The sequence below is a fragment of the Megalopta genalis genome, chromosome 1 (genome assembly GCF_051020955.1).
Source record: "Megalopta genalis isolate 19385.01 chromosome 1, iyMegGena1_principal, whole genome shotgun sequence".
In the NCBI taxonomy this organism is placed as follows: Eukaryota; Metazoa; Arthropoda; class Insecta; order Hymenoptera; family Halictidae; genus Megalopta; species Megalopta genalis.
In genome coordinates, this window is record NC_135013.1 from 24605085 (window position 1) to 24625666 (window position 20582).

The 20582-nt window shown below is 40.7% G+C and overlaps 2 protein-coding genes across 3 annotated transcripts in view; one reads left to right on the plus strand and one right to left on the minus strand.

Moving 5' to 3' along the window:
* Positions 1–181: 181 nt before the first annotated feature.
* Positions 182–4093, plus strand: Cdc45 (cell division cycle protein 45). The gene is made up of 9 exons (XM_033483244.2): positions 182–554; positions 871–1023; positions 1093–1305; positions 1385–1549; positions 1637–1872; positions 2425–2761; positions 2840–3234; positions 3308–3384; positions 3467–4093. Exons 1-9 carry the CDS (start codon positions 504–506, stop codon positions 3529–3531), a joined length of 1692 nt encoding a protein of 563 aa, XP_033339135.2. The 5' UTR covers positions 182–503; the 3' UTR covers positions 3532–4093.
* Positions 4080–20582, minus strand: part of LOC117227960 (nucleoredoxin) — a 28736-nt gene continuing 12233 nt past the window's right edge. The window contains exons 2-7 of one of the 2 annotated variants that reach the window (XM_076523865.1): positions 6023–6292; positions 5830–5930; positions 5405–5600; positions 5129–5219; positions 4902–5035; positions 4080–4822 (exon numbers count right to left, since the gene is read on the minus strand). In XM_076523865.1, the coding sequence (XP_076379980.1) occupies positions 4595–4822; positions 4902–5035; positions 5129–5219; positions 5405–5600; positions 5830–5930; positions 6023–6292 (1020 nt within the window). In that variant the 3' untranslated portion in view covers positions 4080–4594. Of the gene's footprint in view, positions 4823–4901; positions 5039–5128; positions 5220–5404; positions 5601–5829; positions 5931–6022; positions 6293–20582 lie in introns of both variants that reach the window. The other variant, XM_076523862.1, reaches the window with a different exon arrangement.

The window sequence follows — 20582 nt, forward strand, 5'->3', positions numbered from 1 at the left end:
GGATACTGTCTCAGCAGTGATTCGTCAGCCAATCAGAGTCATGAAAATTTCTACACCGACTCTCGTTAACGGATCAAGTTGCGGCCTAGGGATGTGCAGGAGTAGGACCCATTACTGTATGGTTACGTTCAAATTGTATGCACTACACTAGTCCATCTTGAACATTTGTTATGCAGCGACTGATTTTCAAATTCAACTCCAATTTCCCTCCAACTCCAACTCCCAAGTGATACATTTCGCATATCTGAAGCTCAAACAATGCAATTTTGTATATAAACTTAGAATGAAAAGTGACATTTGTTTAGTTATTTAGAGGATGATAGAAAATGGTGTGATGATTGTTCATAGATGTTCAATTGCAATATGTATGCTTTGCTTTCCAAGCGGTGCATCGTTGTGCATTTAGTCCTATGAACAGCTCGCTGGCGTCCAGTAATAGTAAAGTACACAAATAAAACACAATAAATACAAAAAAGTATTCCCATGTCGAAAATCACTGCAAAATGTTCGTGGAAAACTTAGTAACAGGATTCTACCAATCGTTGAGAGACGACGTGAGTAACATTTTTACTTTCGATCTTTTTAATTCCGTTGATCTAATTTATCTCTATAGGTTAAATGCTCTAATTTCCTTTTGTTTTTTATTGTATTTTTAGCAACAATATAAGTTTACTTCAATGTTATCGTTCGGTTAACATTGTATTTTGTTAATTATATTCGAATTTTGTACTTTACTGATAAGTAAAAAACGTACATTTATGAAATTGTTTGTATTATTTGTTGACACTCAATGGAAAAATTAATTTACTTGTGATTATAATATTCGTAAAAATATAATCTAATAAAATGACTCTAATATCTTCATTGTAGAGATGTTTGTTACTGGTCAACTTTGATGTTGATGCAATTTGTGCCTGTAGAATCTTGCAACAACTTTTTAAAAATGATACCATGATATATACTCTAGTGCCCGTCCAAGGGATTCAGGACATGATTCATGCCTTTGAGGAAAATTGTGAGGAGGTAATGGAAATATAAAGAAACATAATTTTCAACAATAAGCTTAACAATTAATACCTATTATTTCCTTAGATAAAAAATGTTATTTTTATAAATTGTGGTGGCACATTAGATTTAGTGGAGTTGCTACAACCAGCAGAATCTGTGATATTTTATATTCTTGATAGCCATAGGCCCTATGATTTATGTAATGTATATTCAGAAGATCAAGTTCGTATACTTGGTATACCTGGTGAGGATGATGATGAAATTCCAAAATATAATGATATCTTCAGGGATGATTCTGTAAATTTCTTTCATTAATTGAAATATGGTATATACCAAGCTTGCAATAAAAAATATATTATATGCTATTGTTTTCTAGTCTGATGAAGATGAGGATGAAGATTTAGAGAGTGAAGACTCTAGATCAAAAAGACGAAGATTGAATGAAGAAGATATCATGAAAAGAGCAGAACGAAGAAAATGGGCTGAAAATAGAACAACTGTCCTGTTCAATTACACACAGTACAGTTACTATGGCAGATCGGTATCTTAAAATATATACAACAAATAAGTTAAATGCAAATGATGCAAACATGTATCATCAATTTCACCATACTTTTTCTTCCTTTAGAGTGCAATGACTGTCTTCGAAATGGCATGGAATATGTCAAAAGACAATTTGGATATGATTTGGTGGGCTATAGTTGGCTGTACAGAACAGGCCATTCTTGGCAAGATAGAAACGAGATTGAGTGTTATTGAAGAAGGACGAATTCATTCTCATGTATCTAGATTAACGCATAAACAAGGAGGTGACATTGAGAATCAGAAACAACAAAGTATAGTCCGGATTATTTATGATAAAGAGTATCCTTTATCAAGATCATATTCAATTATGTTGAATTTTTCGGATTTGTATTCAACTTACAAGGAGAGGTCCCCAAGGATGAAAGATTTGACACAATGATGAAGCTTATAAAGTTGAATTCACTTTGGATGCAGATGGCTTATATTTCTAAGACATGTAATGTTGAAGATGTTAAGAAAGATGCGCAGGATTACGGCGCGAGGCACTGTTCGGCAGGAACACAGTAACAGAAATATTAAGGAGTGGGGAAAGATAGGAAGCTCGATCTGGAACCGACGCGGCGGCGCGCTCCCCTCCTTCTACCTTACGGTGTCCGCGCCGTAATCCAGCGCATCTTTCCGACCCTTCTTTTTCTTAATTCTGGCCTTTTTTATTAACAAATTTAATATTAAATATCTCTAAAACTATAAGCTGTCTGCACCTAAAACCGAATATCATTGGATTCAGCTTTATAAACTCTATCACTGTGCCAAATCTCATCAAAAAGTGAATGTCACCTCTTGGGACCTCTCCTTGTTAGAATAATATTATTCCTTATATATAAATTATAGTCTCACGCTAGCGTTGTATCGGCACTGGACCGTGGAAGCTAGTATGAGGCATTCAGTACCAACTGCAGTATCACTGAGATTGTGGTCAGTTAGAGGAGAGCAAAGATTAAAGCAGCTTCTAGCAGACATGGGTTTGCCTTTAGCGCAGTCGAAGCAACGATTTTCTGCAATGGACCTGGCGCTTAGACAAGAGTTCAGAGAAACGATTGCAAAGTTCGCAGGAAAATACAAAGTAGACACGATCATCGGCACAAGTTTTACTCTTCAGTATGGTTACAGATTCAAGTACTGTGCCTCGGACATAGTTTATGCAATGCTTGCATTAATAGAATCTTCTGTAAGTCAGAAACTATCGTGCATTATTAACGTTAAAATGTTGAAAATTGTTGCTCACGTTACCGTTTTGATTTTACAGTCAAAAGATAAGTTACCACAACGCTGCTTTTTGGATGCTTTAGACTGCTTATCGCGCACGAAAAAAGAGATTTTACAAACTGGTATAGAAAAAGCGAAACTTATGCTTAGCAGTATCTTTAAAACTGCCCAGAGCATTTTGCAAATGAAACAAATTAGAAGCGCTGGCTCGTTTCTTTATGTAATTATACCCGAAGGAAGCGTTGATAATCAAGTGTTCGCGCATCCGCATTCATTGTTGATGTTAGCTCAGTTCATTTTAAAAGCTTATGTCGACTCCACGAAAATTAGAAGAGCACCGGAATGGCCGCTTGTTGTCTCTTCAGTATGTAATGCAGAAACTGGTACATGTCTGATGGTTGGTATACCACCGGTATGCGAAGATCAACCAAGGAGGTAGATGTTTATTGAACCATCATTGAATCGTAAATATATTTCATTTAATTACAATAATGTTCATTTATTACAGTCTATTCGGAAGAGCCTTCGAGCAAGCAGCTAAAAATACAAATTGTTATATAGAAGCAGACTACTTTGATACTACAAGTAAGTATTGTTCGAGAATTTCACGATTTTTGTTTTTAATAATGCTTTCGATTATTGAAGAGAACGTCTCTGTTTGTTTCAGTACTAAGACTGAAAATGGAAGAAAGACCAAAATTTATGGACGCTTTGGCAGCTCTCCTAGCGTAAAATTTTTTATGATTTAATTGACGTATGAAAATAAGAATTCTTCGGTTATTATTTATTTTGTAGATAAAACTAGTATAGATAGCGGCAGTTATGACTTTTTAAAAAATACGGCGACGGGATTGCTTCAATGTGCTTTATTTTTCGTGACATGCCGGAACTCATTCATAAAACTCGACTTAGTAATATTCATTTTAACTCTAATGACACGTAGCTTTAATCATACTGTAGATATGTGTATAAAGTACAGTTTATTGCAACGTATATCGTAGAACATTTTTGTTTTCATACGGAACGCCTAATTGAAAATACCGATTGCGTTAAAAAAAAAAAAGAAGAGGAATAGCACACATCAAGAGAATGCGAGACAGAATTAAACTATACTCGATAAACGAAAAACTGTACCTACGAAAACGTAAACCACGCGAGTGAATCGATTATCGGTATAATATGCGTGTAATGTAAAGAAATGTGACCATATAGATATACTTTTTATATAAAAATAACTGAACGTAGAAAATAAAACGAAAGAGAGATCACGAATAAAGCTGTTCGATTTTTCGTATCCGTTTATTCTTCACTCTGCAAAAGTTCTGTTAAACCTTAAGACACGAGATTCTACGAGAATCGACGACCATTCTTATTTGCCTGTACGGTGGAACAGGATGGACGAGCATTCTGTATCCCGTACTACACGCCCGACACGTGTGCCCGTTTTGGCGATCATTAAATAATACATTACAATATATTAAACATATCCGTGCGCATGTGTACACTTGAAAATACAATTCGCTCAATTTTTATTGACTATGATATATATATAATACATGTCTTTTGGTTACGTCCACAAGGGGTGTACGAATACAGGGCGCAATTTCTGCGCGGGATATCCTTCCTACTCAAAGGAGCAATGGTATCACAGAGATAGGATTGAGAAGAGAGGACTTGGGGTTTCTTTATTCGGTGGTTGTATAATGACCACGTAAGAACCTAACTGCTCCTTCTTTCACGTATGATTTTCAATATAATTTGTATAAAACTTTTCATCCGTCGATTCGTCACGGATTCAAGTAGAAACGTGGTCGGTTTTGTCAGTTTTGTGGACCGTGGTGATTTTGTTTATAGGCAATTTGTCGTTACGGAACCCGTCTATGAATTGTTGTACAGAATCCACGGTGATTTCGGCGCCGTCCTCCATCACGACGTAAACTCCTCGAGGTATGTCGATCGCCGTTAGAAGAGGCACAGCATCGTCTAGTCCCACGAATTCCCGAAGGATGTCCGACGTTTCACCCTTCAAGAATGATCATTCTCCATAGAAAGCGATATCGATGATACCTCTCATCTATCGACTTACTTAGAACGATACTCACATCTAACGCTACGTAAAATTGCAAAATATCATCTGGATCATCATAATTTGGATCATAGTCAGGTCTGTCTTTCCTGTACGCTTGTGCAGCAGGCAGGAGCACGCCCTCCGCGAATTGTATCTCGCAGTCATCACCTTCTGTCGAAATAATAGCTTTCGTTATCTACGGTCGTTATCAAAATGACAAGTACAACCCATGAAAACAAACAATGTTTCGGATGAACTCACCTACAAAAAGTATGATAGCTGGTGCGTCGTGCAACGAAGTTGCATATTTCTCTGTTAAGATATTTACCAAACGACTGGTCCATGGAAAATTCTGGAAAATAATGGAAACATAATTAGTGTGACAGAAACAACGGGAAGTTAATTCGTGATACTTTAAGGATTCGAATGAGTGGCAGCCCGAAGATGGCCGTAGTTGAAAGTGCTCGGAGAAAGATTACTTAATTGAGAACTTCTAAGTAGAAATTCCACAAGACATTCAAGAAAGTTTATATCTACCAGTCCTTCAGGATCCTCAATCAATTCCGCCCGACCATCTAAAGTTATAATATTATCCCGGGGATCGAGTATCACTAAAGTTGGTATTGCTTGTACGTCGAGGGCTCTCGCTAATTTTCGTCGTCTTTCCTCCTGACTAAAAGGTATCCTCAACCAAGGCATCGATTCAATATAAACGTTATAAGACTCTTCACTCCTGCGAACACATTGCATCTCGATAAAAAAAATGCGCCAATCAAGATGAATCAATTTTTTACATGGTTTTTTACATCAATAAATTACATCAGTAAATTTACATGTTTTTTTTACAGCAGTAATCAATGTTTATATTACAATAATTCATTTCATAGTACTTACTATATTTTCTTCGTACGTGTAGTATTTTATACTTTTCATATTATGAAGTCAAATATAAATTGTCTTACCTATCCGAACTCACGAAGATCACTTCGAAATCGTGGCCCCTCTCCCGAATTCGCTGATACGTGTCCACGAGTTGTGGAGTGAATGCCTTGCAAGGGGGGCACTAGGATAGCAAAACAAAAAAAGAAAAACAATATACATAAGTAAATATTTCGGTTATAAGAAGATATCCTTTGTAAAGGAAACTCTGTATACCCAGTGTGCGCTAAAGTAGACACCCTTGAAGCAATGTCGCAATTCTTCGTGCAACATGGGCTCGTTGGAGTCGCGAGCTCCGCATGGTAATAAAGGACCATCCTCGAGAGCTGCCTTCGGATGCGGAGGTTTCCAAGGGAATTCAGCTCCGGTTGGGTCGCCAATGGTCCGTTCAACACCCCCTCGGGTCACCACCGAGCCATTTGTGCCGTCCAATAAAATTAGAGTCGGTACACCGGCCTTTATCCGGTACCTCCGAGTCAACCTGGTCTATAAAAATCGAAACGAAAAGAAAACTCGGATGATACTCGATCGCCTGCGAGAACATTTCAGCATTGATCCTTGAGGATCCTTCATCAATATTCATCCTGAAGGGCTTTTAATCGATCTGATACAAGTATCGCATAGTCCTTGGGGGGCTTGATCGAAGTCGGAAATGCGGAAAATATGAATAATAAAATTGTACGTTGAGCTGTTGCGACACACGAATTGAATAATTGAATAAGAACCGATTAATATTCGATTTTGAAGAGATCGCGGAATGGAATCGACTAAATACGAATGTTATATCTTTATGGAAGAAGAGAATTAACAATTTCACTAAAACGATTTTAACGATTTCATTTCATTTGGAAATATCGTTGAACGTTTTCGAATGAAAGACAATGTCTTAGATGAATAGTTATAATTAATTAATAATTAATAATAATTATGGGCTACTTATAAATATATTCATAAAACCTTTCGATTCGATTTTGATATTTCTATATTTATATTTTAAAGTTACAGATACAAAGTATATTTAGGGGATGTTTCCACCCCCTTCCAACGAGGATAATTCTCGAAAAAAGCATTTATGTCAAATATTACAAAGAGTTGTCAACTGTATACAATATATGAATAAACTTATTGTTGTATTTTCTATCTTGTCAGATTCTGCATAAGAAATTGTGTTTAATGTCAAATCGAATTTAAAGATTTTTTGTGTATGTTTATCTAAAGTATTGCTTCTGAAACGAAAACGTTTAACGACATATCTGAAACAACGAAATACAATTATGTACGAAAATGAAACGAAATCGTTAATACTTCTAAGCAAAAGATCCTGTAATGTCCATAGTTAAGGACCACGTTACTGTACAAAGTAGAACTACAGCAAATTCTCTCCAATTGTCCCTCAGCTTATAAACAAAAATGGACAATTTGGGAGGAGCAGATACGATTATTTTATAGTCGCCGATTGTCAACAATTATAATAACGAGCCGCGAGGTTCGAATAATCGCATCTCCTCTTCCCATTTTCCTTCACAAGCCGAGGGACAATTGAAGAGAATTTACTGTAATCCGAAAATGCCCTTTATTTCAGAAAAGCACAAAAGACGTAGCCGAAGGCTGCCTGAAACTCGGTGTCAGCTGTAAACACGAAAAATCAAGTTAAGCCGCTTGGAAAAAAGGAGCAATTCGGCGGCGGGTGTAATTCGGCAAGATCGATCCGGCGATTTCTGGGAATGCCATCCCGATGGAGGAGCGAAGAGGAGTACACGCCGAGAAGGAAGGGCAGCAGAGAAAGAGGAATCGAAGCCCATCGATGGCCGCGACGCGTGAGTGGAATACAGGCGGATAAGTGAGTGGATCCGTCGTGGGCGTAAGTAATTCGAGGCACGTAGCTCGCCTCTGTTTCTTCCGTTATCCTTCCTCCCCCGCGCGATACGAGATTCAACCACGGCAAAAAGGGCGCAACGAGTGTCTGCGGGGGAGAGTAATGTCTGCTGACAATGAGTGCCGGTGGTCCCTCTCTCTCCCCCTGGCCAGTGCCAGCGCCGGCAGAGCATGATTACAGGCGGTGGAAGAGGCCGAAAGAAAGGGAAGGGTTTTCGAGAGCGTGATACTAGAAACTGGCAGAAAGCTTTCTACCGTGCTCTGGAGAAGATAAGGACAGGGACGGAGGAGGCCGTGCACACGAAAATACCGTGCCGGGACCGAGCGCGGCGGGGCAAGGGACGCTGGCTGGATTCCCGTGTCTTCCTAGATAAGCAATCAACCCTTTCAACGCGCGTGTCTGAACGCGGAGCACCGTATTACCGACTTTTTAGCGGACCAACCGAACGGGAGCTCTTCTCTCCGTCTCTTCCCGTAAAACGATCGGGAATGGAAGAGTCTGCCGATAATAAGTACCGTCTCGTCTCGCGTCTCTTCTAGCAGACTGCACGGGCACAGTAGTATCAGCCATGGAAACAGACGATAGGGGGGAAAAAAACCGGGAAGCTTCTGTTCCGACGGCGATAAAGGAGAACGGCTCCTCCGAGTTCTTTCGCTTGTTTTCCCTCTTTTTCTCTTTGATGCCGTGCCGTTTCTTTCCCGCATTTTCTCTTTGCCGTGATGCTGTTTCCTTCCCACTTCAGACCTCACTCGGGGGTTGTTGCTTCGGCTTTCTTCTTTTCTTGCGATCTCGCGAGATGAAGTCGGTGACCAGCTGCCGGGGCCGTTAGGCGTCCTTCTTACGGCTCGCGAAATTTCAAACTGCTCCCCGCGATGGCCACCTTCCACCGGCTTCTCTAATATTCGATGGATAGGGGTGGACGGTCCGAAACTCGTTCTCCGTTCTGGTCAGACGAGGATCGTTGCGTTTGGGGGATTTCGTTCGGTCGCTTTCGAGAATGAATTTAACATTTAGCCGCAGGATGGTCCGAAATTTTCTGGAACTTTCGTTGGAGACTTTTCGTTACGAGAAACGTTGGAAGTCTGTTAGGAAGAAAACTATCGGGTGGAGAAATTAATTTGGAATCTGTTCGAACGAACTGGGCATTTATTTGGAGAAAAACCGGGAACTCGATGGGACTATTGAAGACTTCGTTACCAACGTCGCCGGAACTATATCTAAATCGTATTGTCTTCTTTGGTCGCGCTGAAACGAGGGGAGAAATTAATTTGGCATCTTTTCAAACCGGTTTAGGATTCGTTTGTAAACGAAATCAGGGATACGATGTAGTGTGGGAGACAACGTTGCACCTGATATCGCTAATATTCGCCGTACAACGGGTGTCCAAACTGAATTGTGGCGAGACGTTCATTCGGTGGCTTTCGAGACTAAATTGGCATCGGCAAAATGATGTTCGAATAACTGGAATAGAAGATAATCCAGTGGGGCAAAGTTCAGTGACCGAACTGCGTGAGACATAAAATAGCGATAAGCTGTGCAATCGCACGTTCTGCGACATAGTCAGCGTTTTCAATATTTCTAATCTGTAATTCAACGTGGAAGAAACAACGTTTCCGACATTTCTCCGTTAAACTATGTTCGAAAATGTTTGAACTCGCGGCAAATGAACATTCTTTTCAGAGTACAAATATTTTTGGTGGTATCCGAATGAACGAGAGGGGAGTCGCGAACTTCAGAGCCACGACAGCGAAGAATCGTTTTAGCGCAGACTGCGGCGACGCTGCACGCCGATAAACAAGCAAAGGAATTACTTCGGCGACGATAAGTTCCGATCGATAATAATTACACAAGCCTGTGCGAGGCGACGCTCGATTAGACTTAAATTAATTTTTTCCAGTCGCTGAGCGAGCGATTATCGATTCTCGCAGCCGGCACCGGAAAATACATCGCGCGCGCGCGCGCTTACGAGAAAACGATCGGGAACACTGAATGCCCATGGAACTCGTAATTGCTCCGGTAGAAATCGAACAAAGGGGATTGAAACAACGGGACGTATTGTCGAATGCTCTCGTACCGGAGATCGTCTAATGAAATGTGAGGCCGTGTCCCGACTGCTGAAGATTTCTCGCTCTCGGTTCGTTAAAGCGGTCGGCGAAAGAACGATGAAATCGTCGCGAACGTTTTCACGAACGCTATGCAAAATTTTATTAACGAGAATCTTCGTTTCCTTAATCGTCGTGCTTCGACGATTCTAACGCGTGGAGATTTTTGTTAATAATTGTGTTGCATAGACGTTATTCCGGTCTTTTAAGCCTCTTTCATCAATATTCAATTAATATTTCAATTAATCAACGAAATGAATGTATTCGCACAGTAATCCTTTTTATAGTAAAAAATGATTAGAATCGAGAAAGAAAATGATACGGTTAAATAGAGAACCAAAATTTAAGTTGATCATCTAAGGACTTCATTTACGAATATAGTAATTCCGTTCGAAGCGTAAAGTCGGTCTTCGCGAAGATCGCGAGATAGGTCCGCGAAAGATCACTTTAATGGCACGGCAACATTTCGCCATCGTGTGTAATATCGTCGAATTAAAAATACAAGTTGACGTCGGAAGGAAAAAGAGTTGCTAAAGGTCGGCCGAACAGAAATATATCCTCGTTAGAAAAATTTTCGCAACAGACTAACAGGCGCATAATTTGCAACCCACTTTCACGAAATGGCGATCGGTTTGCGCAACAATTCGTTCGAAGAAAAAAAAAACATCTCTCTAGTAAATATTTACATTAAATTCTCCCGGATTTTCCTTCAGCTTGTAAACAAAAATGAACGATTTGAGAAGATGAGATACGATTATTCGAGTTTTTCACCTCGTTTCCACAATCATGGACAATCGACAACTGCAAAAATGAGCAGCGGGGCTCGAATAATCGTATCTCTTATATTCCTAAATTCTTCATTTTTGTTTACAAACTGTAGGAAAATTGGGAAGAATTTACCGTAACTGTTTCGCTTCGTCGTATTGTACGGTATTCGCATCGGTTCGCGATTGTGAATGCAGCCGGCTTGAGGGAGAAATGCTTTTATAATTAGGACGCCGCGATGCGTCCTTATTATTTTTCGCGACGAAAAATGGTGGTTTGAATCAACAATCGGCCGAAGAGTGCGCAAGGTTTAAAGAGAGCACTGTGCCATTATTTGCTTCGTTAAAAGTTTCGTTCAACGCCTGTCGGCAAGACGCACAGCACCTCGCTCGTCAGCCCGGCCTGTTAATAACCCTAATGAGTATATTCACGGTCTAATAGAGAACTGTCTCATTTAGCGCTCGCCGGAACAGAAACGGAGATAACAATTAGCCGGCGGAGCGAATCGAGTGGGCGTCCCGAACACCCCGGAGTACACAGAGGCGACAGGCACAACCGCCTATCGGGTACCCATCAAATCCTCCATCAACCGGCCGAGGTACGTGATATTGCCGAACTTTTGCCGCCTCCGACACCTTTCACGAGCCTCTGTCATTAACCCTTCGCGGCTCGAGATCGTTCACACGGCACTCACCCCGTTAAGAATATTCCGCAATGTCGCCCTCGTGACACTACAAACACCGATCCTTCATCTTCTCTAGACAGAATTCTTTTATATGTGTGTAAACAAATCTGTAGGAATCGAAAGCAGCGAATATCGACCGCTAGATAAAAACTAAATGACGAATTCACAATTTCAAAATAATTATGCCTACGTCTGATCAAGTTTAATTTAATTTAATTTAATTCAGATAAGTTGTTGAGATTGCAAGGATGCTTTTGCAAGTATTCGTTGCATGGAACTATTTATTCAGCTTCGTTTTATAATGAAATGCCTCTATGTGTGTGTGTGTGAATGCAATCTTGTGTGTTTTTTCTTTTTAAAAAGGCAATGCAGGTTTTGCGCTTCAAACGAATCCTTTTGTACATCATATCCTTTGCAGTCCAAATTAATCCTTTTCCAAATCAAATCGAATTAATCCCATTGCCCAGGTTTTATTCATGGTCTTGAAAATGAAATTCACCCCTTTGCATGAAAATTAATTTATACGTGAAAACACTGATGAATTGATTTGTCCAATTTTTTTGATACAAATATTTAATTATTTGTGCAGAAACGAGAGAGAGAGAGAGAGAGAGAGAGAGATGAAACGTGTAGTCAATTGGAATTTATAATAGTCTCGTTTGTTCCTGCATTCGTTAAAATGATTAGTGAAACGCAGAAATGAATCGAAAATTAGTTTCGTTTGGTTCTTCTATCCAGTCCTCTCGGTTCCAACATTTCAAATCATCGTTTTGCTTTTGGTTCATTAAAATTCCTGCTGGTAAGCATCCGTTACCGAAAGTCAAAATAATCTTCGTCTCGTCGTTCATTAAAATGGAATCCAGTGACCAAGAAAATTTTAATTCCATTTTCGTTCTCCACAGTTTGTCCGAAAATGTCTGAGTTTGCATAAGATTTACTCAAAACATAGACCGCGGATCTGGATACATTTCTATGTATGTACGTATATGTGGATTATGTGTATATTTCTATGCATGAAATCATGCTCAAAATTTACGACGCTCTAAAACCAGCTATGGTAAAACGTTCAATAAAGTTTCACGACTTTTTGCCACCTCCGGAATACAAAGTGCTAGTAAAAGAAATTTTTGTCGATCTCTATGCATTTCCATGCATAAAATCATTCTCAGAGTTTGCGATATTCTGATACTTGCCACGGCGATACATTCGAACAATTTTTCGAATATCTTTACATCGATTAACTTGCTCATAATCTACTATATTTCACGTGCGATAGTTGCCAATCTGGAAAATACAAGCGGCAATAAACAACTTCTGCAAACGGCCTCGCCAGACAAGAATATTTCTCCGGGTTTCCTGGCAATCCTACGTCTACAGAATATAATGTTCTGGTATAGTGAATGAATTAAAAAAATTGGCTACCGGTCCTGAACGGTTGCCAAGTCTGCGGCGGAATAAGATTTCTATTGACGTAAATATCCCGAGCAATTTTTCTTCAACTCTACCGGGACCTTGTGCATAATGCATTCGGCGTAAAACAGCTACGTCGCGGAAACGTTCGCATGATTTTTCTGCAGGGACAAGACTCGCGCTCGGAGGAGCCAACTCTGCACGGCGCGGCATCTGGCCGTGAAAATCCACCCCTACAGGTCAAATCAAATATTTATTTCCTGCTGACGCAACATTTGCCCGGTATCTTCGAGTGTTCTCAACAGTTTCGAAAAGGGGAGAGGCGAGAATAATCCTCGAACGAACCCTCGAAAATACATAATTTATCCACCAGGCTCCTCGAAAGATTACGGCGTAAGTCCTTGATACATTTTACGATTTCTGAAGAAGGCAAACGGCAACTCGTTAACGCATCGAGTATTCATTTTTCCAAAATATGAGAAAAGGGCACTGAAGTATCATCATTTTTAATTTTTAGGTAATTCTTACAGTACTTAAAAAAGGATAAAGTGACACAAAACTCTTACATTTTTTTAGAAATTCAATTTAAAAAAAAAATAATTCATGAACCATTAAAGCATTTATTTCGAAAATTGCCAAAGGAACTCCCTAAAGTATCATCCCGGATAGTCCTCACCCTTCCTCCCAAAAAAACTAAGTATCCAAAAGCCCTTAGATCTCCAAAAATTCATAACTCGCGAACAATTTCAGCATTTATGAACGCATGAAATATTAATTCAAAGAAAGAAAACACCGAAGAAAAATCACTAAAGTGTCATCCCCTGACAAAGTAACAATATCCTACATCAAACAGAACCCGTGTTAAAAATCTAAAACCACCATGAAACCGAAGCCTCTCTCCATCCAATAATCCAGAGTCCACAAAACCACCCCAAAAGACACCTGCCTAGAAACCTATCGAAGACGAAAGTCGGAGGATTCGGAGGCCGGTGCGCCGACGAAGTTGGCAAAGCCGAGAGCGTCGTGTTTCGCGCAAACTGAAACCGAAACTACCCTTAGCGTGGTCGATGCTTGCCGGATAGTCAGAGTCTCGGATCCTTTAAGACCTAATTCCGCGTGCTCCGCCATTCCAGCTTGTACCGTCGAAAAAAGGAGAACAGGGAAAGAAGGAACTGTAAAACGTAGGCGGCGGCGGCGGCGGTTGTGCGCCGGAGAACGACTTCCGGCGAATAATCCTGGCCTGCGCGCGTTTGACCCGAGCCCTTGGAATAGGGGTTGCTATCCGGTGTTCCGCCGGGATATGGAAAATTCGAAACTGATGCGCGACTCCGGTGGACACGAAGGGGGCGGACGTGCTTTGGAATAAGGTGGTAGGCTCTCTCTCTTTCTCTCTCTCTCTCTCTCTCTCTCTCTGTTACTCTCTAAAATTCTCTGTTCCTTTCTCTCTTTCTCTGTTACTCTCTGAAATTCTCTCTCTGTTGCTCTCTGAAATTCTCTCTCTGCTGATCTCTAAAATTCTCTCTCTCTCTTTCTGTTGTTCTCTCAAATTCTCTCTCTTTTGCACTCTCTCACTCAAATTCTCTCTAGAATTCGTTTTCTTCCTCTCTTTGTTTCTTTCTGTGATACTGTCTCTTTCTCTCTGTTGTTTCTAGAATTCTCTCTGTCTCTGTTGCTCTCTAAAATTCTCTCTCTTTCTCTATTTCTTTCTGTGATACTGTCTCTTTCTCTCTATTTTTTCTGGAATTCTCTGTCTCTGTTGCTCTCTAAAATTCTCTCTCTCTCTCTGTTTCTCGCTGAGATTCTTTCTCTGCTTGATTCTCTCTCTCTCTCTCTCAAATTCTCTCTGGGATTCGTTTCCTCCCTCTCTGTTTTTTTCTGGGATATTGTCTCTTTCTCTCTGTTTATTTCTGGAATTCTCTCTGTCTCTCTCTCTCTCTCTGCCTCCATTCCTCCCTCGAATTCTCTCTCGAATTTTCTGTTTCTGTCTCGGTCTACTCTCTCACCGTTGGCCTGTGCTCCTCTAGGCACCGAATGTACGACGTCGTACGTTATCGCGACCCTCCACCGGGAGGCATTACCTCGTCCCTTTCGTATATTTCCTACGGCGCTTTCTCTCGTTCGTTCCTGCGTATACGTGTATACGTTCGTTTCCCGTCTCCGTCTCGAGCGGTCGATAACGCGTAACGTCCTCCCTTGGCGTTGCTGCTGCCGCTCGCTCGACGCTGGTGCTATCGTTATTTCCCCCGGTGGTCTGTATGTCCCCTACCACACCACCACCATCGCCTACCACCACCATCGCCTCTGCTTGCTCGTTCCCCCGTGTCGTCCTTGCTTACCCTCGTCGATTCTCTGCCACCCCCTCTGATCCTCGCCCTCTCTCTCTCTCTCTCTCTCTTACTCTCTCTTTTGCTCGCCTATCTGCCCTTCCGCACCGGGAACTTGTATATCAGGGAGAAAAAGGAACGCTAGTGTAATATCACTATTTTCTGATCCTAGCCTGATCAAGCGGTCCTTTGCCACTGTTCTTCCTCGACGATTCTACGGACCTGCGGCTCATCTGATCAGCTTCAACGAAATTCTGCACTCGGTGGTTCGTTAAAACCGCGTTGGATTATGCGGATTCGTGGAGCGCGAGGAAATCTGGGAACTGAACAGGGTGATTCGATTTTTGGGGAATTGTTGTAATTGTGGAGAATGATTCGTGCCGGTTCTTGGCGTTTACCGAAAACTGCCCTTAGGAAATTCATTTTGGCTGCGTTTTCGATTTGTTGTATGTCGTTGTTAATACAGATGGTGAATTTTCTTAGTCTACTTTTCTTTTGTCTACTTGATTTAGCTTGATGCGGTGCTGGTTTTTGCTAGAACAGAAAAACTACCCTTATAGAATTATTAACTTTATCCACGCATTCGAGCAAATTGACTATCTGAAAAATTGCTATATCATTTTCTAAAACGATTATTAATTACTGCGCAAAATTGATGGCCGATTACGTTGGAGCAAACAGTTGAACTATCAATATTTATACTAATTCGTGCTTTTGAGGAACCATCGACGAATCGTTTGCCCGCAAACACGGCGAGAGCCAGTTTCTCCTCTGTTTGGTTTAATCCACGTACGTTCCTCGCGACGAAGTTAATTTTGTCGCTATTAGTGCTCGATTAGTTCGCCATGAAATCGCGAGGATTCTAAATGGACCGCAATTTGTTCTACCGGAGCTTAGATGGAAGCGTTACCCCAGATTCTTTTGCGCAACAATTTCTGAAGAACGTGCGAGGGTTAACACCACATCTCGCCGGCTTAATCTACGGCCTGTTTTGTGCGTGAGTAGCGTAACTCTAGCTTCATTAGTTTCTCGTCATTAGCGAGACGACGCTTTTTCATATCGCATTTCACAGAATTATCACGACTCGTCCACGTCCGGAAATTTTGAACGGCAGATCAGCGCAACTATGATTCGCTATATTATGTTTTATTACGCGACATTAGGTATAACTGTGTTTCAGAAAGGTGTCGCTAAAAAAAAAAGTGAGGAAACTTCTCACTGTTTTAAGGCTTCGAGAAAGATTACACCAAGATTTTGGCTCTGGTTGCAGTTAGCTGCATTTGGAGTCGAATGACGCACGGAATTCGATCCCGGTATGCCGCCGACAGAAAATATCGTATTTTTAATGCACCTGTAGACACTCCGATACCTGCATCATTTTTCCGTACTCGGTATAAATCGTTTAACAAGTCGTTTACGTTATTCGGATCCTAATGGAGCTCTCAGCGAACTGGAATACGGATTTCTGGTTGATGCTCGATGAGAATTAATGCGCACTGTATAAACATGCTACACTTTATATGAAACTACATAATCGTATCGAATTCGTAAAGGTGGTATACGAGAGCCACGTGCGCCATTATATCGCAACGAACGTAGCAACAATCGACTGAACAACTGATAAACTGAGGATCGCCTAGAATGTGTTGTACAATTGATATCGAGAACACATAGAGCGATGTTCACTTCGATTTAACAATGCTAATAATTTTTAGATCTACAAAAATCCACAGCTTGCGAGCAACTTAAGCATTCATTTTGAAAATTGTCAAAATATCATCCCTTTTTTCCAACCGAACGAACTCTTCGCACCTTTAAAAATGAACGATTTGTGGACAAACCAGGCATCGGTTTTTAACACTAAAACTACCAGATCAGTCGAAATGACCGATTTCTAATTTTTTCTTTCGCGTTTATTGAAATTATAGACATCTTTCTGCGAGAAATGTTTTTGTAAACATCTTCACTGAAGCATATATTATCATAGAAACCGTACGAAGTTCGACGCTCCCTCGACCAATCTTGTTATAAAACGATACGTATCAGTAACGTTTCGTGCTCGGTGTTCAAGAAATACGAAAAGAACGTCGCTCACTTCGGCCGAACAACTCTAGTATCCGAAACACGACCAACTCAATGCGTGTATATATAACCTTTAAAAATGAACGATTTGTGGACAAACCAGGCATCGGTTTTTAACACTAAAACTACCAGATCAGTCGAAATGACCGATTTCTAATTTTTTCTTTCGCGTTTATTGAAATTATAGACATCTTTCTGCGATAAATGTTTTTGTAAACTTCTTCACTGAAGCAGTTCGACGGTCCCTCGACCAATCTTGTTGTTATAAAACGATACGTATCAGTAACGTTTCGTGCTCGGTATTCAAGAAATACGAAAAGAACAACTATTACTTCGGCCGAACAACTCCAGTATCCGAAACACGACCAACTCAATGCGTGTATATATAACCTTTAAAAATGAACGATTTGTGGACAAACCAGGCATCGGTTTTTAACACTAAAACTACCAGATCAGTCGAAATGACCGATTTCTAATTTTTTCTTTCGCGTTTATTGAAATTATAGACATCTTTCTGCGATAAATGTTTTTGTAAACTTCTTCACTGAAGCAGTTCGACGGTCCCTCGACCAATCTTGTTGTTATAAAACGATACGTATCAGTAACGTTTCGTGCTCGGTATTCAAGAAATACGAAAAGAACAACTATTACTTCGGCCGAACAACTCCAGTATCCGAAACACGACCAACTCAATGCGTGTATATATAACCTTTAAAAATGAACGATTTGTGGACAAACCAGGCATCGGTTTTTAACACTAAAACTACCAGATCAGTCGAAATGACCGATTTCTAATTTTTTCTTTCGCGTTTATTGAAATTACAGACATCTTTCTGCGATAAATGTTTTTGTAAACTTCTTCACTGAAGCAGTTCGACGGTCCCTCGACCAATCTTGTTGTTATAAAACGATACGTATCAGTAACGTTTCGTGCTCGGTGTTCAAGAAATACGAAAAGAACGACGCTCACTTCGGCCGAACAACTCCAGTATCCGAAACACGACCAACTCAATGCGTGTATATATAACCTTTAAAAATGAACGATTTGTGGACAAACCAGGCATCGGTTTTTAACACTAAAACTACCAGATCAGTCGAAATGACCGATTTCTAATTTTTTCTTTCGCGTTTATTGAAATTATAGACATCTTTCTGCGAGAAATGTTTTTGTAAACTTCTTCACTGAAGCAGTTCGACGCTCCCTCGACCAATCTTGTTGTTATAAAACGATACGTATCAGTAACGTTTCGTGCTCGGTGTTCAAGAAATACGAAAAGAACGTCGTTCACTTCGGCCGAACAACTCTAGTATCCGAAACACGACCAACTCAATGCGTGTATATACAATCTAAACGCATCTGTCTTACACCGTGGCAACTGTGCGGGTAATCCAGCTCTCTGGATCGTTCTCGTCGCGCAACAAACGCAAGTCATCGAGGCCATCGTTCTTAGGGCAACAGAAAAAGCCGTGCACGCGGCAGAGCCTCCCGTATCCGAATTAATTGATAAACATGAGTGTGCACATTCGCGACCGTAGATTCCCGACGTGGAAAAAAATGACTAATTATTTCACGTTGCATCACGAGCCAAGGGGTATATCGCTGTGCGACCGGTCCCGATGCTCCGTAACGAAACTCTTCATTTTCACGATCGATTCGAATAATCTCCGGAACGAAGCATACATTTCGCCGAAGCCTCTTATCGCCTCCCCGCGGTCAAATAAAACCCTTCCCTGACGAGCCGCGAATTTTCCATTCGCCCGACACGGCCCACAGTCTAATTACAAGCACGAAAAATCAATAACGCCAGTCGACCGGACTTAACGCCTCCATTAAATATTTCGCGGCCCGTAAAGTACACAAGTTTATTATGCGTGCAGCAGGTGCACGAGCGACGCGACGCGACGCCCGTTGTTGGCATTCGGCTAATCCGGAGCCGGAAGATTTTACGCTCGGGCGTAGGATAATTCGAAAAGTGACGTCTTTCAGTCTCCATTTTCTACCAGACGCGCTCCCGGCTGGTCTCTCCTGCAAGGGGAACCCTTTGCCACGCCGGGTATGACATCGGGTAGAAGACAAGCAATGGAGGGGAAAGGGATGAGATCACTGTTGACTCGTTCGCGCGCGTTCAATCGCCTCCTTCGTGAACGGCAGAGGTGCGCAACGCGCGCTTCGCTGGCGCAGAATCGTCGTATAGATTAAATTTCGAAGACACGATATTTTCGCTGGATTTCTAATTCGCCGGGCATAAATTCATTTTTATCATCCGGCAGACTGCATTTTTTTTAAGTCCCCAGGATGCAAACCTGGCGAACTAGCAATTCTTGTGATCAATCTTCCAGTTTGGAGTTCGTTCTGTTAACCTTTTGCACTCGAAGCCGTTTTAACTGTAAATCTAAAATAATTTTTCTGACTTATAGTGTTTCCATTTTATGCGACAAAACGCATTTTATGCATATGAAATTGAGTCTTGTCACTTACACAACGGTTACGCTTTTAACAATCTTTTAAATGTAAACTTTAATAATATAAAAATCATGTTGGAACGTGATATGAAAATTTTAGTGGTGTCTCAGTGACACCACTCGAGTGCGAAGGGTTAATTTAATACAGCAGGCTGCATATTATTAGGATCGTCGCGATGCAAATGCGTGAAATTAGCAATTTTTGGGATAAATTTTCTAGCTTTAATTTTAATTTTGAAAGATCATAATGTATCCAGCAGACTGTATTTTATTAGAATTGTCAGGACGCAAATGCGCGAAACTATCAATTTTTGTGATCAATTTTCTAGCTTTAATTTCAATTTTGAAAGGTCATAATGTATCCAGCAGACTGTATTTTATTAGAATTGTCAGGACGCAAATGCGCGAAACTATCAATTTTTGTGATCAATTTTCTAGCTTTAATTTTAATTTTGAAAGGTCATAATGTATCCAGCAGATTGCATTTTATTGTAATCCTCAGGATATCGATCGATTAAACCAGCAATTATTACAATCAGTTCTCGATCCTCGTTTATTCCAACGAATTGAAACAAACCGAATTTTACTAGGAAGTTTAGAATGCAAAGAGTTCAAGCGCCGTCCACTATGATCTATTCGAACTATGTATCTAGTTTCGATTTCATCAATTAAATCACTTCGATTTTGTGGGAACTTTTGGGGTTCATTTTCGACCCTCAATGTGTTTATCTAAGCATCGCGAGATTTTTTGGTCGTCGATATTTTACGTTTTCAATTCTCGTGGACACAGAGCTTTTTGGTAACTACACAGTTGAAGACAGCAAGAACAATTTACGGCTTTGCGTGTTCATTTTCCGAGCACTTAATTAGTCTTTCAAAATGGACCGATGGAATGCTGGTACTCGATTAACTCGTCCGCTGCTGATCGAAGATTTCCAGAGGCCTCCGTTGAACGAAAATAAATGATTGAAACCCGAGACTGGAGCTATGAAACTTGCTAGTTACTCCTTCAACCCTTCTGCAGCCTAACCATTTACGGACGAGTATTTTTTCGAAGTACTGCGAATAT

What these genes read in the sequence shown, in the direction of transcription:
- Cdc45 (XM_033483244.2), top strand. Translation starts at nt 504, where the DNA reads ATGTTCGTGGAAAACTTAGTAACAGGATTCTACCAATCGTTGAGAGAC. An exon ending in ATATCTTCAGGGATGATTCT is followed by an intron (nt 1,306 to 1,384) that starts GTAAATTTCTTT and finishes ATTGTTTTCTAG; the next exon opens with TCTGATGAAGATGAGGATGA. An exon ending in AGACTACTTTGATACTACAA is followed by an intron (nt 3,385 to 3,466) that starts GTAAGTATTGTT and finishes TGTTTGTTTCAG; the next exon opens with TACTAAGACTGAAAATGGAA.